The following is a 27292-nucleotide window of genomic DNA, read 5'->3' on the forward strand; positions in this document are numbered from 1 at the left end:
TGCCTGCCCCGACCTTCTGCTACGTCCGACCTTGCTTCTGTCTACTCCCTTGTACCGCGCCTATCTTCAGCAGTCAGAGAGGTTGAGCCGTTGCTAGTGGATACGACCTGGTCACTACCGCCGCAGCAAGACCATCCCGCTTTGCGGCGGGCTCTGGTGAAAACCAGTAGTGACTTAGAACCGATCCACTAGCACGGTCCACGCCAATCCCTCTCTGGCACAGAGGATCCACTACCTGCCAGCCGGCATCGTGACAGTAGATCCGGCCATGGATCCCGCTGAAGTTCCTCTGCCAGTTGTCGCCGACCTCACCACGGTGGTCGCCCAGCAGTCACAACAGATAGCGCAACAAGGCCAACAGCTGTCTCAACTGACCGTGATGCTACAGCAGCTACTACCACAGCTTCAGCAATCATCTCCTCCGCCAGCTCCTGCACCTCCTCCGCAGCGAGTGGCCGCTTCTGGTCTACGACTATCCTTGCCGGGTAAATTTGATGGGGACTCTAAATTCTGCCGTGGCTTTCTTTCCCAATGTTCCTTGCACTTGGAGATGATGTCGGACCAGTTTCCTACTGAAAGGTCTAAGGTGGCTTTCGTAGTCAGCCTTCTGTCTGGAAAAGCTCTGTCATGGGCCACACCGCTCTGGGACCGCAATGACCCCGTCACTGCCTCTATACACTCCTTCTTCTCGGAAATTCGAAGTGTCTTTGAGGAACCTGCCCGAGCCTCTTCTGCTGAGACTGCCCTGTTGAACCTGGTCCAGGGTAATTCTTCCGTTGGCGAGTACGCCGTACAATTCCGTACTCTTGCTTCAGAATTATCCTGGAATAATGAGGCCCTCTGCGCGACCTTTAAAAAAGGCCTATCCAGCAACATTAAAGATGTTCTGGCCGCACGAGAAATCCCTGCTAACCTACATGAACTCATCCATCTTGCCACTCGCATTGACATGCGTTTTTCCGAAAGGCGTCAGGAGCTCCGCCAGGATATGGACTTTGTTCGCACAAGGCGTTTTTTCTCCCCGGCTCCTCTCTCCTCTGGTCCCCTGCAATCCGTTCCTGTGCCTCCCGCCGTGGAGGCTATGCAGGTCGACCGGTCTCGCCTGACACCTCAAGAGAGGACACGACGCCGCATGGAGAATCTCTGCCTGTACTGTGCCAGTACCGAACACTTCCTGAAGGATTGTCCTATCCGTCCTCCCCGCCTGGAAAGACGTACGCTGACTCCGCACAAAGGTGTGACAGTCCTTGATGTCTACTCTGCTTCTCCACGTCTTACTGTGCCTGTGCGGATATCTGCCTCTGCCTTCTCCTTCTCTACTATGGCCTTCTTGGATTCCGGATCTGCAGGAAATTTTATTTTGGCCTCTCTCGTCAACAGGTTCAACATCCCAGTGACCAGTCTCGCCAGACCCCTCTACATCAATTGTGTAAACAATGAAAGATTGGACTGTACCATACGTTTCCGCACGGAGCCCCTTCTAATGTGCATCGGACCTCATCACGAGAAGATTGAATTTTTGGTCCTCCCCAATTGCACTTCCGAAATCCTCCTTGGACTACCCTGGCTTCAACTCCATTCCCCAACCCTGGATTGGTCCACTGGGGAGATCAAGAGTTGGGGGCCCTCTTGTTTCAAGGACTGCCTAAAACCGGTTCCCAGTACCCCTTGCCGTGACTCTGTGGTTCCCCCTGTAACTGGTCTCCCTAAGGCCTATATGGACTTTGCGGATGTTTTTTGCAAAAAACAAGCTGAGACTCTACCTCCTCACAGGCCTTATGATTGTCCTATTGACCTCCTCCCGGGCACTACTCCACCCCGGGGCAGAATCTATCCTCTGTCCGCCCCAGAGACTCTTGCTATGTCGGAGTACATCCAGGAAAATTTAAAAAAAGGCTTTATCCGTAAATCCTCCTCTCCTGCCGGAGCCGGATTTTTCTTTGTGTCCAAAAAAGATGGCTCTCTACGTCCTTGCATTGACTACCGCGGTCTTAATAAAATCACGGTAAAGAACCGCTACCCCCTACCCCTCATCTCTGAACTCTTTGATCACCTCCAAGGTGCCCACATCTTTACCAAACTGGACTTAAGAGGTGCTTATAATCTCATCCGCATCAGAGAGGGGGATGAATGGAAAACGGCATTTAACACTAGAGATGGACACTTTGAGTATCTGGTCATGCCCTTTGGCCTGTGCAACGCCCCTGCCGTCTTCCAAGACTTTGTTAATGAAATTTTTCGTGATCTCTTATACTCCTGTGTTGTTGTATATCTGGACGATATCCTGATTTTTTCTGCCAATCTAGAAGAACACCGCCAGCATGTCCGTATGGTTCTTCAGAGACTTCGTGACAATCAACTTTATGCCAAGATAGAGAAATGTCTGTTTGAATGCCAATCTCTTCCTTTCCTAGGATACTTGGTCTCTGGCCAGGGACTACAAATGGATCCAGACAAACTCTCTGCCGTCTTAGATTGGCCACGCCCCTCCGGACTCCGTGCTATCCAACGTTTTTTGGGGTTCGCCAATTATTACAGGCAATTTATTCCACATTTTTCTACCGTTGTGGCCCCTATCGTGGCTTTAACCAAAAAAAATGCCAATCCCAAGTCTTGGCCTCCTCAAGCGGAAGACGCCTTTAAACGGCTCAAGTCTGCCTTTTCTTCGGCTCCCGTGCTCTCCAGACCTGACTCATCTAAACCCTTCCTATTGGAGGTTGATGCCTCCTCTGTAGGAGCTGGAGCGGTCCTTCTACAAAAAAATTCTTCCGGGCATGCTGTTACTTGTGGTTTTTTTTCTAGGACCTTCTCTCCGGCGGAGAGGAACTACTCCATCGGGGATCGAGAGCTTCTAGCCATTAAATTAGCACTTGAGGAATGGAGGCATCTGCTGGAGGGATCAAGATTTCCAGTTATTATTTACACCGATCACAAGAACCTCTCCTATCTCCAGTCTGCCCAACGGCTGAATCCTCGCCAGGCCAGGTGGTCTCTGTTCTTTGCCCGATTTAATTTTGAAATTCACTTTCGGCCTGCCGATAAGAACATTAGGGCCGATGCTCTCTCTCGTTCCTCGGATGCCTCGGAAGTAGAGCTCTCTCCGCAACACATCATTCCTCCTGACTGCCTGATTTCCACTTCTCCAGCCTCCATCAGGCAAACTCCTCCAGGAAAGACCTTCGTCTCTCCACGCCAACGCCTCGGAATCCTCAAATGGGGTCACTCCTCCCATCTCGCAGGTCATGCAGGCATCAAGAAATCTGTGCAACTCATCTCTCGCTTCTATTGGTGGCCGACTCTGGAGACGGATGTCGTGGACTTTGTGCGAGCCTGCACTGTCTGTGCCCGGGATAAGACTCCTCGCCTGAAGCCCGCTGGTTTTCTTCATCCTCTGCCTGTCCCCGAACAGCCTTGGTCTCTGATTGGTATGGATTTTATTACAGACCTACCCCCATCCCGTGGCAACACTGTTGTTTGGGTGGTCGTTGATCGATTCTCCAAGATGGCACATTTCATCCCTCTTCCTGGTCTTCCTTCAGCGCCTCAGTTGGCTAAACAATTTTTTGTACACATTTTTCGTCTTCACGGGTTGCCCACACAGATAGTCTCGGATAGAGGCGTCCAATTCGTGTCAAAATTCTGGAGGGCTCTCTGTAAACAACTCAAGATTAAATTAAACTTTTCTTCTGCATATCATCCTCAATCCAATGGACAAGTAGAAAGAATTAACCAGGTCTTGGGTGATTATTTACGACATTTTGTTTCCTCCCGCCAGGATGATTGGGCAGATCTTCTACCATGGGCCGAATTCTCGTATAACTTTAGAGTCTCTGAATCTTCCTCCAAATCCCCATTTTTCGTGGTCTACGGCCGTCACCCTCTTCCCCCCCTCCCTACTCCCTTGCCCTCTAGTTTGCCCGCTGTAGATGAAGTGACTCGTGATCTTTCCACCATATGGAAAGAGACCCAAGATTCTCTTTTACAGGCTTCATCTCGCATGAAAAAGTTTGCCGATAAGAAAAGAAGAGCTCCCCCCATTTTTGCTCCCGGAGACAAGGTATAGCTCTCCGCTAAATATGTCCGCTTTCGTGTCCCCAGTTACAAACTGGGTCCACGCTATCTTGGTCCTTTCAAAGTCTTGTGCCAAATTAATCCTGTCTCTTACAAACTTCTTCTTCCTCCTTCTCTCCGTATTCCTAATGCCTTTCATGTCTCTCTTCTTAAACCACTCATCATCAACCGTTTCTCTCCCAAATTAGTTTCTCCCACTCCTGTCTCCGGTTCTTCTGACGTCTTCTCAGTGAAAGAGATACTGGCCTCCAAGACGGTCAGAGGAAAAAGGTTCTTTTTGGTGGATTGGGAGGGCTGTGGACCTGAAGAGAGATCCTGGGAACCTGAGGACAACATCCTAGACAAAAGTCTGCTCCTCAGGTTCTCAGGCTCTAAGAAGAGGGGGAGACCCAAGGGGGGGGGGTACTGTTACGCCGAGCGCTCCGGGTCCCCGCTCCTCCCCGGAGCGCTCGCTTCTCTCTCGCTACCGCAGCGCTCCGGGCAGCTCCACTGACCCGGTGCGCTGCGATACCGTCTCCAGCCGGGATGCGATTCGCGATGCGGGTAGCGCCCGCTCGCGATGCGCATCCCGGCTCCCGTACCTGACTCGCTCTCCGTCTGTCCTGTCCCGGCGCGCGCGGCCCCGCTCCCTAGGGCGCGCGCGCGCCGGGTCTCTGCGATTTAAAGGGCCACTGCGCCGCTGATTGGCGCAGTGGTTCCAATTAGTGTGTTCACCTGTGCACTCCCTATTTATACCTCACTTCCCCTTCACTCCCTCGCCGGATCTTGTTGCCATTGTGCCAGTGAAAGCGTTTCCTTGTGTGTTCCTAGCCTGTGTTCCAGACCTCCTGCCGTTGCCCCCGACTACGATCCTTGCTGCCTGCCCCGACCTTCTGCTACGTCCGACCTTGCTTCTGTCTACTCCCTTGTACCGCGCCTATCTTCAGCAGTCAGAGAGGTTGAGCCGTTGCTAGTGGATACGACCTGGTCACTACCGCCGCAGCAAGACCATCCCGCTTTGCGGCGGGCTCTGGTGAAAACCAGTAGTGACTAAGAACCGATCCACTAGCACGGTCCACGCCAATCCCTCTCTGGCACAGAGGATCCACTACCTGCCAGCCGGCATCGTGACAAGTATCCATGGATCCCACTCCGGCACGCCACAGTCCAGGTGTTAGTCCCCTTGAAACAACTTTTAAATCACTGTTCTGGCCAGAAAGAGTCCCTGTGGGTTTTAAAATTCGCCTGCCCATTGAAGTCAATGGCGGTTCGCCCGGTTCGCGAACTTTTGCGGACGTTCGCGTTTGCGGTTCGCGAACCGAAAATTTTGTGTTCGCGACATCACTAATTATGATATATTGGTATGTCATTGCAGCATTGAGGTTGTATGAAGAGTACTCTGGAGTCCCCTCCTCCCCAAATAAATATTCAAAAAACATACAAGCATGTGTGGCATAACTATGTGCAGAATTGTCTAAAGTAATAAAATATAATGTTATTTATCTTGCATGGTGAGCGCCGTGAATGAAAAAAAAAACGTAACCCCTTAAGGACGCTGGGCATATCCATACACCCCCGTTTTAAAGTCCTTAAGGACTGAGGTCATATGGGTATGCCCGTTGGAATTCCGGTCCCCGCTGCTCGCCGGGCAGGGACCGGACCGGGGTGACTGCTGATATCTATCAGCAGGCATACCGTGCAAACCCCTGGGGGGGTCCTGATGTCAATTCAGACCAGCAATTAGCGGCTATTCCGGGTCAACCGGGTCTCTGGTGACCCTGTGACCAGGAAAAAAAGGGTGAATGGGGCTGTCCGAGAAAGCCCCATTCACCCTTACCCAGCAGGAGTGAGGTGGCATGGGTGCCGCCTCACGATCACGTGATTGATAGGTCGGAACAACCGACCAATCACGACCCTGCTGGGCGGCGATTGGCACGGTGATGATGGCGGCGATCGGGGCCGGCAAGGGTCTCCTACCTTGCCCTGGTCCCGCGGGGGTCCCGTCAAGATCGGTGGCGGCAACAGGAGCAGCAGGATCGGTGACAGCAGCGGTGGTGGTCCCGGCTGCAGGATACAGCAGGAGGTGAGGCCTGTTCACCTCCTGCTATTGCTTAGCAACAACTCGCCACATGCACAGCCAAAGGGCATGCTGGGAGTTGTAGTTTTGCAACAGCTGGAGTTCCAACTACAACTCCCAGCATGCCCTTTGGTAGTCTGTGCATGCTGGAGGTTGTAGTTATGCAACAGCTGGAGGCAAGTTTTTTCTATGAAAAACTGTGCATCCAGCTGTTGCATAACTACAACTCCCAACATGCACAGACTACCAAAGGGCATGCTGGGAGTTGTAGCAGTGTGCCTTCAGCTGTTGCAAAACTACAACTCTCAGCATGCCCTTTGACTGTCAATGCATGCTGATTGTTGCAGATTTTGCAACAGCTGGAGACACATTGGTTGTGAAACCGTGTTTGTTACCTAATTCAGTATTTTGCAACCAGTGTGCCTCCAGCTTTTGCAAAAATACAGCTCCCAGCATGCACTGAGAGACTGTACATGCTGGGAGTTCTAGTTTTGCAACAGCTGGAGGGAGGCACACTGGTTGCGAAACACTGAGTTAAGTAACATACTCTCAGTGTTTCGCAACCAATGTGCCTCCAGCTGTTGCATAACTACAACTCCCAGCATGTATGGTCTGTCAGTGCGTGCTGGGAGTTGTAGTTTTGCAACAGTCGGAGGTTTGCCCCCCCCCCATGTGAATGTACAGGGTACATTCACATGGGTGGGTTTACAGCGAGTTCTGCTGCAAGTTTGAGATGCAGCAAATTTTCCTCCGCAGCTCAAACTCCCAGCGAGAAACTCACTGTAAACCCGACCAAGTGAATGTACCCTAAAAACACTACACTACACCTACACAAAATAAAAAGTAAAACAATACATATACACATACCCCTACACAGTCCACCCCCCCCCCCCCAATAAAAATAAAAACGTCCTGTACAGCACTGTTTTCAAAACGGAGCCTCCAGCTGTTGAAAAACAACAACTCAGTATTGCCGAAAAGCCACTGACTGTCAAGGCATCCTGGGAGTTTTGCAACAGCTGGAGATACCCTGTCTGGAAAACACTGCCGTAGGGTATTTTTGTATTCAAATCCAAAATGTAGGCCTCAAATGCGCATGGTGCTCTCTCACTTTGGATCCCTGTTGTATTTCAAGGAAACAGTTTAGGGCCACATATGGGGTATGTCCGTACTCGGGGAAATTGCGTTACAGATTTTTGGGGCTTTTTCTCCTTTTACCCCTTATGAAAAGGTAAAGTTGGTGTCTACACTAGCATGTTAGTGGAAAAAAAAAAAATTTTACACTAACATGCTGGTGTTGCCCCATACTTTTAATTTTCACAAGCGGTAAAAGAAAAAGAATTTTTTTTTTTTGTAATGCAATAGAAGTAGTAGTACGGAGTACAGAACTACCCCATATGTGGACGTAAAATGGTCTGCGGGTGCACACCATGGCTTAGAAGTGAGAGCGTGCCATGGACATTTGAGGAGTAAATTGGCGATTTGCACAGGGGTGACTGATTTTACAGAGGTTCTGACATAAACGCAAAACAATAAATACCCAGATTTGACCACATTTTGGAAACTACACCCCTCACAGAATGTAACAAGGGGTATAGTGAGCCTTAAAACCCCACAGATGTTTGACAAATTTTCGTTAAAGTTGGATGTGAAAATGAAAAAATATTTTTTTTTCGATAAAATGCTGGTGTTACCCTACATTTTCCATTTTCACAAGGGAGAATAGGAAAAAAGCCCCCCAAAATTTATAGCCCCATTTCTTCTGAGTAAGAACATACCCCATATGTGGATGTAAAGTGCTCTGCGGGTGCACTACAATGCTCAGAAGAGAAGGAGCGCCATTGGGCTTCTGGAGAGAGAAAGGCCCTCATTTACTATTCTAAACCCGACTTGTTTTGGCAGGTTTTTTTGTCGCATCTCTGTCTGCGACATGTCGCAGACATCATGCGCCAGTCTGCCACACGATGCAACATTTTTTCCGATGTGGATTCTTCCAAACGCGAAAAAGAGGCGTAACCCGACATTTCTGAGCTTTCCCACGTATTTATAAAGCTTTCCAACCCGAATTTGTTCAATGGTTGTGGATTTTTTCCCGACAACTCAGAGGAGTTGGAAACCAAGCCAAAAAGACGCACATGCGACAAACAGGATGCGACATAATAATAAATACCAGGGGAAAAAAGCAATTGGGTAAGAAAGCAACATAGACTTACAACCCAATTTTCTAAGTAAATGAGGGCCAATGTGTCCGAAATTGAAGGCCATGTGTGTTTACAAAGCCCCCATAGTGCCAGAACAGTGGACCCCCCCCTACATGTGACCCCATTTTGGAAACTACACCCCTCACCCCCTTGTAATAAGGGGTACAGTGTGCATTTACACACCACATGTGACTGACAGATTTTTGGAACAGGGGTCCGTGAAAATGAAAAATAAAATTTTTCATTTGCACAGCCCACTGTTCCAAAGATCTGTCAAATGCCAGGTGGGTGTAAATGTTCACTGCACCCCTTATTAAATTCTGTGAGGGGTGTAGTTTCCAAAATGGAGTCACATGTGGGGGGGGGGGGCACTGTTCTGGCACCACGGGGGGCTTTGTAAACGCACATGGCCTCCCACTTCTATTCCAACCAAATTCTTTCACCAAAAGCTCAATGGCGCTCCTTCTCTTCTGAGCATTGTAGTTCGCCCGCAGAGCACTTTTCATCCACAAATGAGGTATTTCCATACTCATAAGAAATGGGGTTACAAATTTTGGGAGGCTTTTTCTCCAATTACACCTTGTGAAAATGAAAAATTTGGTGTAAAACCAGCATTTTAGTGAAAAAAATCTAATTTTTCATTTTCTCGTACAACTTTAGTGGAAATTTGTCAAGCCCCTGTGGGGTGTTAAGGCTCGCTGTACCACTTGTTACGTTCCTTGAGGGGTGTAGTTTCCAAAAACGATTTCAGCTAAATTTGCTTTCCAAAAGCCAAATGTGACTTCTTCTCTTCTGAGCATTGTAGTGCGCCCGCAGTGCACTTGACGTCAACACAAGTGGTATGAAAAAAAATTCATTTACACATCCAACTTTAACGAAAAGTCGTCAAATACCTGTGGGGTGTTAAGGCTCAGCGAACCCCTTGTTATGCTCCTTGAGGGGTGTAGTTTCCAAAATAGTATGCCATGTTTTTTTTGTTTTTTTTGCTGTTCTGGCACCATAGTGGGACATGCCCCCAAAAAAACCATTAAAAAAAAAATCACTCTCCAAAATCCCATTGTCGCTCCTTCCCTTCTGAGGCCTCTAGTGCACCCACAGAGCACTTGACATCCACATATATCGAGGTATTTCCTTATTCGAGAGAAATAGGGTTACAAATTTTCTGGGGATTTTTTTCCTTTTATCCCTTGTAAAATTTAAAAAACTGGGTCTACAAGAACATGCGAGTGTAAAAAATGAAGATTTATCTGAAACCTGTGCAGAGGAAAAGTTGCCCAGTTGCCCATAACTACCAATCAGCTCGCTTCTTTCATTTTTAACAAGTCCTCTGCAAAATAAAAGAAGTGAAGTGATCTGATTGGTTGCTATGGGCAGCTGGGCAACTTTTCCTTTGCACAGATTTTGATAAATCTCCCCCTTAGAATTTTCTCCTTTACTTTCCTGCTATTTCTGTGAAACACCTAAAGGGTTAACACACTTTCCGAATTTCATTTTGAATACTTTGGGGGGGGGGGGGGGGGTAGGGGGGTTGTGCAGTTTTTATAATGTGGTCATTTACGGGGTATTCCTAATATGAAGACCCCTCAAATCCACTTCAAAACTGAACTGGTCTTTGAAAAATTCCGATTGAATTTTTTTTTTAGCAAAATTGGAAAATTGATGCTGAACTTTGAAGGCCTTTGATGTCTTCCAAAAGTAAAAACATGTCAACTTTATGATGCAAATATAAAGTAGACATATTGTATATGTGAAAGTTAGAAAATGCTAAATTTTCAAAATTTTCATGACATTTTGGGATTTACCACTGTGTTAAAGTAGAATATGTCATGAAAAATCAGAATACCGTATATACTCGAGTATAAGCCGACCCGAATATAAGCCGAGGCCCTTAATTTCACCCCAAAAACCCAGGAAAAGTTATTGACTCGACTATAAGCCTAGGGTGGGAAATACATCATACCCCCTGTCATCATCCAGACCCCCGTCATTACCACCCTAATCATCATCATCACCTGTCATCATCCCCCCCTTCATCATTACCCTGTCATCATCCTCCCTTCATCATCCCCCCTTCATCATTACCCTGTCATCATCCCCCCTTCATCATTACCCTGTCATCATCCCCCCCTTCATCATTACCCTGTCATCATCCCCCCTTCATCATCCCCCCTTCATCATTACCCTGTCATCATCCCACACCACCCCCTTCATCATCACCGCTTGTCAATGTCTGATTTAACAGTGGTCTTCAACCTGCGGACCTCCAGATGTTCCAATACTACAACTCCCAGCATGCCCGGACAGCCACCGGCTGTCCGGCATGCTGGGAGTTGTAGTTTTGAAACATCTGGAGGTCCGCAGGTTGAAGACCACTGCCCGGGCCTTCGTCATCATCCAGCCCCCCTCCCCCTTTAGTTTTGTACTCAACTCCGCTCGGCGGGACGTTCGAGTGAGCTGGTCCGGGCCATCTGTGCTGCAGGACCGTCCGGTGGGAAGGGATAGTCGTTCCGGGCTGTCCGTCTTCATCGAGTGGGCCTCTTCTCCGCGCTTCGCGCCAGGCCCCGGAATAATGACGACGACGCACAGGGACGTTCATGAGCAACGTCCCTGTGCGTCGTCATCAAGGCAACGTCATCATTCCAGGGCCGGGCGCCAAGCGCAGAGAAGAGGCCCACCCAGTGAAGATGGACAGCCCGGAACGACTATCCCTCCCCACCGGACGGTCCTGCAGCACAGATGGCCCGGACCAGCTCACCCGAACGTCCCACTGAGCGGAGGTGAGTACAAAACTAAAGGGGGGGGGCGATGGCTGTCCGGGCTTGCTGGGAGTTGTAGTTTTGAAACATCTGGAGGTCCGCAGGTTGAAGACCACTGAGGGTGGAGAGTTCACTCAAGTATAAGCCGAGGGGGGTGTTTTCAGAATGAAAAATCGTGCTGAAAAACTCGGCTTATACTCGAGTATATACGGTAATCGGTAAAAGCATCCCAGAGTTATTAATGCATAAATTGACAGTGGTCAGAATTGCAAAAAAGGACTCAGTCCTTAAGGTGAAAAAGGGCTCAGTCCTTAAGGGGTTAATACCAGAATTGCTGTTTTTTGTCACTTCGCATCCCAGAAAACAAATCTTAAGTCAAATCTACCCTACAATGGTACCAATGAAAAATATAGAGACTATTAAAAAGTAGAATTGATCCCACAAAAAACTATTTGATCCCTCAGACAGTTCATGTTAGAATAAAAAAGTAAAGGCAAGGAAGAAAAATTTTAAATGTGAAAATGTAAATTGGCCCATTGCTAAAGGGGTTCATCTCTAATATGTATTGGACAAAGTTTGACTGCAGGATAAAATGCTATTAAAATGCTTTTTGTTATGAAAGAAAGGTGGCCCCATAGCAATGATTGAAATGCCGCCTCAGACAGCAGGACCTGTTTTCCATTTCATGCCCTTTCTATCACCTTTTTGGACAATTCTTCTAGATGGAAAAGCCCTGCACTGGTTCTCATCATTTACTAGGGTTCTTTAGTTCTGCATATACTAGGGAAGAAGGAGCTGACATTGGACAGGTCAGTGCTGGTAACACATCATGTAATGTACTGAACTGGCTTAATGTAGAGACGGTACAAGGTAAGTTAAGTAATATAAATGTAAGCAAATCTCCCGGGGCCAGATGGATTGCACCCAAGAGTTCTTAGAGAGGTAAGTTCAGTAATATCTGTACCCCTGTTAATGATATTTAGAGATTCACTGGTGTCTGGTATTGTGCCAAGGGACTGGCGCAAGGCGAATGTGGTGCCAATCTTCAAGAAGGGCTCTAGGTCTTCCCCAGGAAACTATAGACCGGTAAGTTTAACGTGCATTGTGGGTAAATTGTTTGAAGGATTTATAAGGGATTACATACAGGAATACATAGGGGATAATAGTATTATAAGTGATAGCCAGCATGGGTTTACTAAGGATAGAAGTTGTCAAACCAATCTAATTTGCTTTTTATGAAGAGGTGAGTAGAAGCCTTGACAGAGGAATGGCTGTGGATATAGTGTTTCTGGATTTTGCAAAAGCATTTGATATTGTCCCTTATAGACATCTGACAGGTAAGTTAAGGTCTTTGGGTTTGGAAATTTTTGTTTGTAACTGGATTTAACACTGGCTCATGGATCGTACCCAGAGAGTGGTGGTCAATGATTCGTACTCTGATTGGTCCTCGGTAATTAGTGGTGTACCCCAAGGTTCTGTACTTGGACCGCTGTTGTTTAATTTATTTATCAATGATATAGAGGATGGCATTAACAGCTCTGTTTCTATCTTTTCAGATGACACCAAGCTTTGTAGCACGGTACAGTCTATAGAGGAGGTGTATAGGTTACAAGATGACTTGGATAGACTAAGTGTCAGGGCATCCACTTGGCAAATGAGGTTCAATGTGGATAAATGTAAAGTTCTGCATCTGGGTACTAATAACCTGCATGCGTCGTATGTCTTAGGGAGGATTAAACTGGCAGAGTCACTGGTAGAGAAGGATCTGGGTGTACTTGTAGATCACAGACTACAGAATAGCATGCAATGTCAGGCTGCTGCTTCCAAAGCCAACAGGATATTGTCACGATGCCGGCTGGCAGGTAGTGGATCCTCTGTGCCAGAGAGGGATTGGCGTGGACCGTGCTAGTGGATCGGTTCTAAGTCACTACTGGTTTTCACCAGAGCCCGCCGCAAAGCGGGATGGTCTTGCTGCGGCGGTAGTGACCAGGTCGTATCCACTAGCAACGGCTCAACCTCTCTGACTGCTGAAGATAGACGCGGTACAAGGGATTAGACAGAAGCAAGGTCGGACGTAGCAGAAGGTCGGGGCAGGCAGCAAGGTTCGTAGTCAGGGTGGATAGCAGAAGTTCTGGTACACAGGCTTTGGACACACAAAACGCTTTCACTAGGCACAAGGGCAACAAGATCCGGCAAGGGAGTGCCTGGGAGGAGGTCAGATATAGTCAGGGACCAGGTGGAAGCCAATTAAGGTAATTGGACCAGGCACCAATCATTGGTGCACTGGCCCTTTAAGTCTCAGGGAGCTGGCGCGCGCGCGCCCTAGAGAGCGGAGCCGCGCGCGCCAGCACATGACAGCAGGGGACGGGAACGGGTAAGTGACCTGGGATGCGATTCGCGAGCGGGCGCGTCCCGCTGTGCGAATCGCATCCCCGACGGCCATGACAGTGCAGCGCTCCCGGTCAGCGGGACCGACCGGGGCGCTGCGGAGAGAGAGACGCCGTACGCGCTCCGGGGAGGAGCGGGGACCCGGAGCGCTAGGCGTAATAGTACCCCCCCCCTTTGGTCTCCCCTTCTCTTTGTCCGGTAACTGCCCCCCCTGGGATGAGGACACCGGGAAAGGATGGAGGGATTCCTCAACGGCAGGCAGTACAGCAGGAGTGGGAATGGGGAGGGAGGGCAGAGGGCGAGGCCTGGCACGGGGCAGTGTGACACCAGGACGAGGGCCATGAGGAGGCACCGAGGCTTGCCTGACTGGACTGGGAGGGGGGGAGAGGCACTTCTTAAGGCGGGCAGAGTCCATAACGACCTTAGGGAGACCGGATACAGGGGGAACCACAGGGTCACGGCAGGGAGTACTGGGAACCGGTTTAAGGCAGTCCTTGAAGCAAGAGGTACCCCAGCTCTTGATCTCCCCTGTGGACCAATCCAGGGTTGGGGAATGGTGTTGAAGCCAGGGTAGTCCAAGGAGAATTTCAGAAGTGCAATTGGAGAGGACCAAAAACTCAATTTTTTCATGATGAGGTCCGATGCACATTAGGAGGGGCTTCGTGCGGAAATGCACGGTGCAATCCAACCTGGCTCCGTTGACCGCGGAAATGTGGAGTGGCTTGACAAGACGGGTCACCGGGATGCGGAATTTATTCACCAAGGACTCCCGAATAAAATTCCCAGAGGCACCAGAGTCCAGGCAGGCCACGGCTGAGAGGGAAGAGCTGGCTGAAGGCGAAATCCGTACAGGCACCGTGAGACGTGGAGAAGCCGACTTAGCATCAAGAGACGCCACACCCACGAGAGCTGGGTGCGAGCGTGCGTTTCCCAGACGTGGAGGACGGATGGGACAATCCACCAAAAAATGTTCGGTACTGGCACAGTACAGACAAAGATTCTCTACCTTACGGCGATTCCTCTCTTCCAGGGTCAGGCGAGACCGGTCCACTTGCATGGCCTCCTCGGCGGGAGGCCTAGGCGCAGATTGCAATGGAGACTGTGGGAGAGGTGTCCAGAGATCTAAGTCTTTTTCCTGGCGGAGCTCTTGATGCCTCTCAGAAAAACGCATGTCAATGCGAGTGGCTAGATGAATGAGTTCATGCAGGTCAGCAGGAGTATCCCGTGCGGCCAGAACATCTTTAATGTTGCTGGATAGGCCTTTTTTAAAGGTCGCGCAGAGGGCCTCATTATTCCAGGAAAGTTCAGAAGCAAGAGTACGGAATTGTATGGCGTACTCGCCAACGGAAGAATTACCCTGGACCAGGTTCAGCAGGGCAGTCTCAGCAGAAGAGGCTCGGGCAGGTTCCTCAAAGACACTTCGAATTTCCGAGAAGAAGGAGTGTACAGAGGCAGTGACGGGGTCATCGCGGTCCCAGAGCGGTGTGGCCCATGACAGGGCTTTTCCAGACAGAAGGCTGACTACGAAAGCCACCTTAGACCTTTCAGTAGGAAACTGATCCGACATCATCTCCAAGTGCAGGGAACATTGCGAAAGAAAGCCACGGCAAAACTTAGAGTCCCCATTAAATTTGTCCGGCAAGGACAGGCGGAGGCTAGGAGTGGCCACTCGCTGCGGAAGAGGTGCAGGAGCTGGCGGAGGAGATGGTTGCTGCTGCTGTAGCTGAGACTGAATCTGCTGTTGCTGCGACTGGAGTTGCTGAGTCATGGTGGTCAAGTACGACAGCTGGTGGTCTTGTTGGGCAATCTGTTGGGCTTGCTGGGCAATCTGTTGGGCTTGCTGGGTGATCTGTCGGGCTTGCTGGGCGACCACCGTGGTGAGGTCGGCGACAACTGGCAGAGGAACTTCAGCGGGATCCATGGCCGGATCTACTGTCACGATGCCGGCTGGCAGGTAGTGGATCCTCTGTGCCAGAGAGGGATTGGCGTGGACCGTGCTAGTGGATCGGTTCTAAGTCACTACTGGTTTTCACCAGAGCCCGCCGCAAAGCGGGATGGTCTTGCTGCGGCGGTAGTGACCAGGTCGTATCCACTAGCAACGGCTCAACCTCTCTGACTGCTGAAGATAGACGCGGTACAAGGGATTAGACAGAAGCAAGGTCGGACGTAGCAGAAGGTCGGGGCAGGCAGCAAGGTTCGTAGTCAGGGTGGATAGCAGAAGTTCTGGTACACAGGCTTTGGACACACAAAACGCTTTCACTAGGCACAAGGGCAACAAGATCCGGCAAGGGAGTGCCTGGGAGGAGGTCAGATATAGTCAGGGACCAGGTGGAAGCCAATTAAGGTAATTGGACCAGGCACCAATCATTGGTGCACTGGCCCTTTAAGTCTCAGGGAGCTGGCGCGCGCGCGCCCTAGAGAGCGGAGCCGCGCGCGCCAGCACATGACAGCAGGGGACGGGAACGGGTAAGTGACCTGGGATGCGATTCGCGAGCGGGCGCGTCCCGCTGTGCGAATCGCATCCCCGATGGCCATGACAGTGCAGCGCTCCCGGTCAGCGGGACCGACCGGGGCGCTGCGGAGAGAGAGACGCCGTACGCGCTCCGGGGAGGAGCGGGGACCCGGAGCGCTAGGCGTAATAGATATTGTCATGTATCAAAAGAGGCATGGACTCAAGGGACAGGGACATAATACTCCCCCTTTATAAAGCATTGGTACGGCCTCACCTGGAATATGCTGTTCAGTTTTGGTCACCTGTCCATAAAAGGGACACTGTGGAGCTGGAAAGGGTGCAGAGACGCGCGACTAAACTAATATGGGGCATGGAACATCTTAGCTATGAGGAGCGATTAAAGGAGTTACAATTGTTTAGTCTTGAGAAGAGACGTTTAAGGGGGGATATGATAAACGTATATAAGTATATTAATGGCCCATACAAAGAATATGAAGAAAAACTGTTCCAGGTTAAACCCCCCCCCCCCCCAAATGACGAAGGGGCACTCCCTCCGTCTGGAGAAGAAAAAGTTTAGTCTCAAGGGGCGACACGCCTTCTTTACCATGAGAACTGTGAACTTATGGAACAGTCTACCTCAGGAACTGGTCACAGCAGGAAAAATGTACAGCTTTAAAACAGGATTAGATACATTCCTGGAACAAAATAACATTAATGCTTATGAAGAAATATAAAATCCAATCCCTTCCTCAATATCGCGCCACACCCCTACCCTTCAATTCCCTGGTTGAACTTGATGGACATATGTCTTTTTTCGACCGTACTAACTATGTAACTAGCACAGCCATGACTGGGCTCCCTCTCCTGAAGGACCCTATGCCTATGTCTGTGGAATGTTCATCCCTCAGTTCAAAATTATTATGGGATTCATGCATACATTTCATGTTATTTTTTAGTTGATTTTTTAGTTTAAAATGAGTTTACATTTCTGCTGTGTCCTATGTTCCTGTCCTGTATTACAAAGAGAGTTAATAATTTAAATCTGAGAGCTATTCGGCGAACCTCAAATAATCTGCGCAAAGCCCCTTTACAAATGTGTCACCTTCTAAATCTGGGCTCCCAGTTATGCTGAGTATGTGCATTTCCGAACGCAGTCTGGAAAAACCACCTTCTAAGCCAACATACAAGGGTGAATGATCTAAACTCAAAGCTTTGTCCTGCTCTGGGTATAGAGTCTAAGAGTTCAAAATAAAGGATTATGGGATAAACGCATTGCTTTCTACTTCTACTTAAATGCTCATATATAGTCTTCAAACCCTCCTGTTGTTAAATAAACATTGTTCACATTATTTTCATTATTATTCCTACTTGTAGCTATAGAAAAGCTTCCAATAAAATCATGGCAAATTACTCTGACACCGGGAGTTACATTTCACAGCATGTATGGGGCATTTAAAGGGTATTCCGAAACCAGGGACTAATACTAATGTACTGTGTTTGCTTTAGCTTGATAAATTAAATCAGAAAACCTTCAAAAAGTTTCTGAATAGCCTAGGCCTAACAGCTGTTGTGTGTGGGTGTGTGTTTGTGTGGGTTTGGGGTAGTTGTTTGATGTTGGGATCCCTCACTGATGTAAGAATGGAGGGGGTGCAGCAATCTTGTGGCTATCTGTGGAGCTGTGAGGGCCCATTTTTAGTACATTGAATTGATACCACTTATGCAACATATTATTGTGGGGGTGGTTAAGAATACCGGGTGTCTGCACAGAGATTGCAGGGGTCCCAGTGGCAGGACCCCCATGATCAGACATCTTATGGATAGGGGATAAGATGTCTAGCAGCAGAGTACCCCTTTAATATTCACCAGTCTCCCTGAAGTAGAACCTTCTAATTTTACAATATTTCACAATATTAGAAAAATTCCACAGGTCCAGTTATAGGTAAACTGGTGAAATGTTACCACCCCTTCAAAGCCAGTTCTTCAACTGATGCTGTTCATAACAATCCTTTTTCAAATATAACTTCAACTGGCAACATAGCGAGAAGAGTTTTTTAGGACAAATACAAGACATTAGGAGTAAACTAGAACTGCATTACAGGTCCATGTCTTAACCCTTCCCGCAAATGGAGGTATATGTACGTCCACTGCGGGCTCCCGCTGTATGAGGCGTGCTCATCAGGTGCTATCGGCAAGCGGGACCCACGGCTAATGCTGGACATCGCCGATCGGGCTAATGGTCGGCATTAACCTGGCGTCTAAGTTGATCGCAGTGTCTAATAGCAGTTAATCCCGCTCCTGGCTAGCTCAGTGGGATGATTGGGACTGCATCCCGATCAGCTGAGAGGACAAGGGGAAATGTCTTACCTTTCTCTCTGCTGTCCGATGGGTGCTCCAGGCTTTCAGTCAGCTATTCTAGGCTGAAGCAATTGAGCACCGATAACACTGATCAATTCTCTCCTATGGAGAAGCATTGATCAGTGTATGCAATCAAAAGATTGCATGTTATAGTCCCCTATGGGGACTAAAAAAAAAGGATAAAAAATAAATGAAACAAATGAAATAAATATGCATTAACTCCTTCCCTAATACAAGTTAAATCACCCCCCTTTTCCCATTTTTCAAAAAAAAAAAATGTAAAAAAAAAAAAAATGTCCGAACTATTAAAATATAATGTTAATAAAACTGCACGGTCAAAGGCACAAGCGTAAAAAAATTCCAAAGTCCATAAATGTGTATTTTGTATCATTTCATATACTAGAACAAAATATATTAAACGCGATCAAAAGGTGCCATCAAAATAAAAATGGTACCAATAAAAACATCAGTTGATGGCACAAGAAAATTAGCCCTCATACATTCCTATATACGGAGAAATAAAAAAAGTTATAGGGGTCAGAAGTGGACAATTTTAAACATAATAATTTTGGCGCATGTTAATTATAATTTTTTAAATAAAATATAAGTAGTTAAATAAAATAAAACCTATATAAATTAGGTATCCTTGTAACTGTATGGACTTACAGAATAAATATACGCCCTCATATGGGTCTGTAGGTGGAGAAATTGAAAGTGTTATGATTTTTAGAAGGTTAAGAGGAAAAAACAAAAGTGCCAAAATGAAAAATGGCCTGAGAGGGTAGGGGTTAAAGATGGCACAGAAAAAAAGATGTCTTTGCTCAGCGACATTACAATGAAGAAGGGGATAAGGCATGACATGTATGGGGAACCATTTCAAAGGCAGAGACTGGTACTCCATATATTACCTCCATATGGACTCCAGAGGGATGAAAGTTACACTCGACTTATAACCATGTTTTGTATTTCTATTTCCACCTTTACTTGGCCAGACAGCAAATGACAACTCTGTTGGTCTTGCATAAAGACATGCTGGATGCTCTGTTACAGCCTGAGGAGTTGCAGGATGTGGTGACTTCTTAGGCAAACATCAAATCCCCTGGGATAGATGGACTACAGATGAAGGTTTACAAAAAGTATGGCAATGTTTTGCTACTGTATCTGCATAAAAGTGTTTTAAAGTGCATAAAATAGGAGGAACACTCGTGATATCTATGAACGAGGCATGTAGGGAGGGATTCGCCAGCTAAGGCCATGAACAATGTGGAGTGGGGTTATCTCTGGGCAAAACTATTGTGTGTTGCACCTTCCTGGTCTATGGTACAGTCTCTGGGACATTTGCATCTGGTAGGGACACATGGCATTGTTACTTTGTGCCTCCCCTGCTCTTGGTGATGGCCATAGAACTGCTTTAGGCTTGGATCAAGCTATGTAATGTAGTGAAGTGTTTCTGCTATGGTGGAAGGATATTCCTGGCAGATATATATGCTTTCTGTAAAATGTCATAGCAAACATTAAATCATTTGGCCAGTATGTTGGCATTTCTATCAATTGAAATACATTTAAGATTTTATCATTAATTTGTATACAAGTATTTTCCCCCTGAGAGTAAATATGTCCATGGTGCTTACAGATTAAGAACAACTTAAAGGGGTTATCCCCCATAAGGTGATATTAGTACATACCTGCCAGGCTATCCTTTTGTTAACTGGGTATTTCCTGTTGGAGTTCGTTCTCTTAAACTACACATCCCATAGTTCCATGCTTGTAAGTGTGAAGTTACATTCGTCCCTCCCACACATCAGCCACCCCACCCATTGCAGCACAAATGAGCTGCATCCATTCAAAAGACCCAGGTCCAGATTTATCAAACTGTATGAGAGAAAAAATTGGGTGTGATTTTCCCACAGCAACCAATCACAGCTCAGCTAACGAGTTCTGGTAAAGTGAAACCTGAGCTGCCATTGGTTCTTTTGGGAAAATCTCTCCACTTTTTCTTTCACACAGTTTGATAAATCTGTGTCCCAGTGTTTTCTTATCAGGGGGCCTACAGCTCCCATCCAGCGATTGCTCCACCCATTGAAGCAAGACCGCACAACTGACTAGTGATGTCAAGTCTCGACGCACTGCAATCTGGGAAATCCCAAGACATGAGTAATTTTGTATGCTGTTAAAAATAAATATTGTGGCGAGAAAAAAAATTGCGATACCACTGTCACACACAGGTACAGACACTATATTATGAACTACACTAACTTTACAGCCACTGCAGCACAGTCAAATAAAAAAAAATTCCTGGAATACCCCTTTAACTTAAACCTTATCATGCAGAAGTTTTGAAGGGAATGTGTGATCAGAAAATGATCTGTTGTTTAAATCAAGTAGCAGTTAAAGGGGTACTCCGGGCGCTAAGACATCTTATCCCCTATCCGGGGACTGATTCTAACAGGGGTGCTGCGTGCAAAATCATGGGGGTCCCCAGTTTGGATAGGGGATAAGATGTCTTAGCGCCGGAGTACCCCTTTAAGGTGCAGAAGGAGAGGAAGTCTACCTTCTGTGTTTGCCAGACATTGGTTGACAGCTGGGGACTAAAGGTGATTGTGGAGGCAGTAAATTTGGTGGTGCTTTAAAAGTGTGGGAGAACAGTCGCATTCCCATTGATGAGAGACTAAGAGAAGCACCAGTGAGGAAGATGGATACAGATATGATGACTGCAGCATAGACTGCCAAAAAACCCTGAGCATGTGGAAAGAGTCTTCTCCACCAGAGTGACCAGAGGAAATTTGCCTGAAAGACTGCTGTGGGGACAGGTGCTGAGATCTACTCAGGGATCCAACTATGCTATTATGCTTGGAGCTACAGGAGAAATGTTGCAGTTTCTATGGGAATAAGCAGTCCTTGCAGTCTTTGGCAGTGTCCATGGTACATGTGTGTGAACAGGGTTGTCCACTGGATACTAAGTGACATGCACATGAAGGTCAGCAGAGACAGTATGTCATTGTGTGGAAACTCTACATGTCTATCTGCCATCATTCTATGTCATTCCAAACCTGGCACATCCCTAATAATTCCATAGCACTAAGGAGAAGATCGTAGATGTACTCCTGGAGTGGCCTAAGAGTTCCCTGCTCTCTCATATATTGATTGTCAGCTGGTTTTGTTGGATACTAGGAAGATGGTAAAAACGGTCAACATATGGCTTGTTATTATTATAAGGCATACCACCAGTGATAACAGTACTTACTGGTCATACAACATCTGAAGTATATGGGGGCCTTTCAACTCTTCTTTGATGGTGGATGTTAAAAAGAAGGAGCAGGCATGTAGGATTTCAACATAACCAATCATTTTGTTCTTGGGGAGATATATCCCTGCAGGGCCTTTTTACCCTCTCTTCTTTTAGAATTCATGTATGTGGGGAAAAAAGGAATGAGACAACATATATCTGAAATATATGTCCAAATGAAAGGAAATCTGTTTGGCAAAACGTTCATGTGTTCTCTATGGGGAGGGGTAAGCTGCATCTATAACAAGGAAGATAGCCAATCACATTTTCTACTTGGTATTCACTGGTTTTGGTGAAGGTTTTGTACATTCATTTATGCTGACCTCACGGATAATAATTCACAATATAAATTTTACCTATTTTACATGCAGGGGTCCCAATATTGATAGCAACAATATTTCATAATGGGTACATTGTGTATTTTATAGGTCTTAAAAAGAAAGTATGAAATTAATAAATTATAGAATATGTTTGCCTGCAAAATCCTCAGAGATGAAGAATCATTATGAATGCATTATTTGTCATGAAACTAGTAGTATCCTGATCCATCCAGATGTTCTCATTTCAATTTAATGAGATACTGAAATCATTGCTTCTTACTTTCATTCAAACAAAAGCATAAAAAAAGGAAGATAATGCAGAATTCTGTAATCTAACCTATAAAAGCATTATTTTGTACTCTATTGCTAATTTTATATAGTACTAGCAGAACACCCAGCAATGCCCGGTCGGCCTACCTAAGTCTTGTGGGAGGAAAAGCAAGAATGACGCTCTCTTTGAAGGGGATTCTGCTGCACTGTGCCAGATGTTTCTGCTGCGGAAATTCCGATTCCGTAGTCCGCAGAAAGAATAGACATGTCTATTCTTTCTGCCGAGTCCACACAGAAATGCATTGCCATCTATGAGATGGCACTTTACCAAGCATTCCTAGAGCTGGCATGTTTCCTTATGCCAATATACTGTCATACGAACAGCTTCTCCTTCCCCTGTAGTCTATAAAGTCAATTTTTTTTTGTTTACTTTTGTGCAGCCATAAGTGCCCATGAAACCTTATCTGAGAGCCCTTTTTTCCTGTCCCAGCCACTGTTAAAATGCAATATGAGCTGGGGCCTCCCGCTTGGTCTCCTTGGTAACCGTAACAGTGCGAGACCCAGCGCTGTAGAAATGTAATGGCGCTGGTCACTGGTATGGTTACTGAGGAGATCTCGCGGGAGGCTTTGTTTATTGTGTAAAAACCTGTCACGTTAAAAAATGTCGTGAGGTTATGGAGCAGGAGGAGCTGAGCAGACTAATATAAAGCTGTGTGGGAAATGTTCTAGGATAACCTGTCATTCGTTTTTGTAAATCTATGCTTATTCTGGGCTAAGTAGTCACATGAATTACTCAGTAACTGACAGCTCTCTCTTTAAACATACTTAGCTGTCAATCACTGAGTATGACTGCCTACATGACTACTTAGCCCAGAATGAGCAGAGATTTACATGTACAAAAAACAAGTTACCCTGGACGTTTCCTACAGAACTATATCAATCTTCTCAGTTCCTCCTGCTCTATTACATAATGCCTACAGATTAGACTGCATTTTCAATGTGACAGGTTACCTTTAATCAAATTTTTAATCTGGTTTTCACATGTTAATTTTGTGCACTTTAGGCCCCAATTTTCCTAAGGATGTGTTTCCACTTGGCAGTTTTTTGGAAAACTGCCACTGGAGTTTTTGAGCCACAGTCAGAAGTGTATATAAAAGGAATAGAAAATATAAAGAAAGGACTCCTTGCTGCTTGATCCACTTCTGGCTTTGGCACACAAACTACAGGGGTGACATTCCAAAAAACTGCTAAGTGGAAACCCAGCCTAACTGCGAATGGAGGAAGAAGTTTATAGACTTTAAAGTGGCTATGAATAAATTGTATTTGGTCAAATGTCACCTTCGTGTTCTTTCTCCCTCGTTTTATGTCTGCTTCAGGGTGCGTTCACACGCTATTACTAGCAGCGGGTTTTCAACTGCAGGAATCCTACTGTGAGTAACACTACCATTGATTTAAATGGGTCCACAGACAGTCCGTAATAGTGTCAGATTTGCGGACTGTCTGTGGACCCATTTAAATGAATGGTAGCGTAACTTGCAACGCGTTTCCCGTAGCAGGAAATCCACTGCTAGTTACTATCATGTGAACTCACCCTCAAGTAGTAAATTAGAAAGAAGAAAACCTATATGAACACTCATGAATTCTGTAGAATCTTGGAATTCAACCTTATCCCATAAGGTGTCATCTTATTTCCATTAGGCAAAACTCATGGAAATGTGCTTCAAATAAATGGAAACTCCATGCTCAAATACACTTGCTGTTGACCTGTGGGCCCTGAATGCTGATTTTGGGCAATACAGGAAAGTAGAGAGGGGTGCCTGTGTTTGTTTACTTGAAGAAACATTTTAAATAGGTTATGTGAGACTCTGCAGACAATTTATTCATCAGAGCATAGGGCGTGCTCTTATAATATGTGCTTCAATTAGTTTGCTGAATGATACTCTTGGAGGCCTAAACAATGGTGGATACATACATGCATGCAGAGTGCAGGAACAGGCACCTAAGAGGCTATTTACATAGCCCTGGAGTATGTTTTTTTTTTTTTTTTTTTTTTTTTTTTTTTGCACATATGCAGCAAACTTTTTAATTCCAAGCTTTTTGGGGAAAATAATAATAAACTAGCCAATTCTTAGAAAAAGTAAGTTTCTTTTTTTTGGTGCAAACTGCATCAAATTTTTGCAGCAAGCAGTTTTCATTATCTCCCTTATTTGTTTTTACACTTTTGAATGGAATAACATGAATTGATACCCATGATACCCATTATACTGCAAGCAAATTCTATCAATTCTACTGCTACTTAGATATGAATCCTCCAACCCAAACTATTCTTTAGGAAATGCTTTACAACCACAAGTCACCCGACTTGACAAATCCTTTATGTACCAGTGATATTTTTTACACCACACCAGTATGTCACTTCTTTGCGTTGTGTTTTATTTTATAATCCCTGAAGAAACACTTTATTAATCTTCTGTTATGCAATTTTCAGATTATTTTTAGGCCTAATAACTTATACTAACATGGATTAAAGGGGTTCTCTGCCCCAAGACATCTTAATCTCTATCAAAAGGATAAGGGATACGATGTCTAATCGTGGGGGTCCCTGCTGCACCCAGCATTCATTTAGAGCTTTGGATGCAGCGCCAGAGGCTTGCGACGCCACGGCCACCCCCTCCCCCCGCTTGTGACGTCACAGCCACGCCCCCTCAATACAAGTCTATGTGAGGAGGTGGGATGTCATGACCATGCCCCTCCCATAAACTTGCATTGTGGGGGCGTGGCTGTGATGTCACAAGCAGGGCGTGACTGTGATGTCACAAACCTCCGCCCCGCATCGCCAGTCATCCGGCATGGAGCAAAGTTCGCTCCGTGCACCAGATGCTTCTCGGCTGCTGCACACCAGATGTCTGGGGTGCAGCAGCCGAGAAGCTTTGGATAGGGGATAAGATGTCTACGGACAAAACTTCTGGAACACATCTCGCAGTTTTTAAATTCAAAGATTTAATTCTGTACCATTGAAAAAAATGAGAAAAATACCACCGTTATACTTTTATAGAAGGTCACCACTTCAACTAGTCACATGATGAAATTTCTTCCCTGTCTTCAATGATCAGCTGAGATATTATTGAAAAGTGGAAACATTTAGGAACCACAGCAACTCAGCCCTGAAGTGGAAGACCACATAAAATTACAGAGCAGGGCCACCAAGTGCATGTAGAGCAGCTGCAACCAAGCACAATGCCAAGTGGCAGGTGATGTGGTGTAAAGCTCACTGTTACTGGAGCAATGGAAATGTGGTCAGTGAAGTCTGGGTTTGGTACATGCATGAAGAACATTACCTACCCAACTGTATTGGTCTAACTATAACGTCCGGTGGGGAAGGATAATGCTGGGTGGTAATTTTTCAGGGGTGGGTCTGGGCCCCTTCAAGGGAATGGAAACCTTCATGTTGTTTCAGCATTATGATTGGACACTTCAGTGCTTCTAAGTTTGTTGGAATAGTTTGGGGAAGACCCTTTTTTGTTTCAGCTTAACTTTGTCCCAGCGCACAAAGCAGGTCTACAAAGGTACGGTTGGGTGAGTTTAGTGAATAAGTTGACTGTACCACACAGACACTTGACCTCTACCCAAATCACCTTTGGGATGAACAAGAACAGAGACTAGAAGCCTGGCCCTCTCATTGAACATCAGTGCCTGACCTCAGAAATACTCTCCTGGATGAATGGGCAAAAAATCCTACAGACACACTCCAAAATCTTGTAGAAATTGTTTGCAAAAGAGTGTGAGCTTATATTATTAAGGGGGGACATAATCCATAATAATGCATATGGATGTGGAAATATATGCCCTATACCATGCTTTAGGTGTATTGTGCAGGTGTCTAAACACTTTGGTCCAAAGTATGGTTACAGGTGCTCACAAATTCGAATTACAGGTCTGATATAATTGCATGGGTACATGCTTGTGCAGTATATAACTATTTTTTAAAATATTTATGCCTCATTGTACATTAAACATCTGTTTACTCTGTTTCATGCACTGTCCTATACACATTAAGCTTGTCACATCTACAGTATATTCTAACTGCTTTATCATATAGTTTCATTTATAAATGCATCTTGCAAATACAATCATTAGTTAAACATATTCTCACCTGCAGTTGTAGATATCCCCAGGAACCTACAGATAACTTCAATCACCACCCAGCCTGCTTGGCACTGCATTGTATCCACAGGTTAGAAACACAGCACTGCCATGAACTTAGGCATCACAGGCAGCACAGCTCCGTGCTGAGGAAAGTTGTACTTGGGATGTTTTGAAAACAAGATTTCCAGAGGGTATATGACTTTGGAACAACAAGCTCCGTCCACACACATCCAGTCTCTGCTGCTACTTTCACCTCCTCAATAAATTCCATGACTCCAGCCCCCCTGTGTGTGCTGGCTGGTGGCATTGTTCTGTTTAATAATTACCTGCACCAGACTGCAGGGAGGGTGCCCTCATTCAATGCGCTAGGCTAGAAATCTGATTAAGGAATCTAAACCCCTTGAGGCTGGAACGCTTAATCTCTCCATGTTTAACTCCTTAATTATTTTTATTTTGAGTCTTTGTTTTCTGTTAACATGTTGCGTAATACAATCTGTGCTTTACAATCAATGGACTCCAACTGAAGTCACCAAATATTTGCCCACTGATAATAAATTCTACTGTCGTCCCTGCTTAGCAAGAACCAACATGGAACATGAACAACGGTGTCCTGCAGAACCCACCTAGGGGAAAAATTCCCTCCTGACTCCAATATGGCAATATCAGAATAGATCCCTCAGTCAACGTTCCACCTCCAGAAATGTATTACTACCATAAATTGTAATATGACCTTTTTCATGAAAGGCATCCAGGCCCCTCTTGAACTTGTTCAATGAAGCAACCATCAAAACATCATGTAGCAGAGAGTTCCATAGCCTCAATGCTTTTACAGCGATGAATCCCCATCTTTAAAGATGGTGAAACTTTCTTTTAACTAGACGTCATGGTTATAGGCCTAGGTATAAAAAGATCACTGCAAAGATCTATGTACTGTCTATTCATCTATTTGTACATTGTGATCATTCACATCAGGTTTGAGGGTATGTAGTGT

The 27292-nt window shown here is 46.1% G+C and overlaps 1 protein-coding gene across 2 annotated transcripts in view; it reads right to left on the minus strand.

The window, feature by feature from the left end:
- Positions 1–26565, minus strand: part of TMEM72 (transmembrane protein 72) — a 95535-nt gene extending 68970 nt beyond the window's left edge. For both annotated transcript variants that reach the window (XM_056529874.1, XM_056529873.1), the window contains exon 1: positions 26309–26565. In XM_056529874.1, the coding sequence (XP_056385849.1) occupies positions 26309–26378 (70 nt within the window). In that variant the 5' untranslated portion in view covers positions 26379–26565. The remainder of the gene's footprint in view (positions 1–26308) is intronic.
- Positions 26566–27292: the final 727 nt, after the last annotated feature.

This window comes from Hyla sarda, chromosome 7 (assembly GCF_029499605.1).
Source record: "Hyla sarda isolate aHylSar1 chromosome 7, aHylSar1.hap1, whole genome shotgun sequence".
Lineage (NCBI taxonomy): Eukaryota > Metazoa > Chordata > Amphibia > Anura > Hylidae > Hyla > Hyla sarda.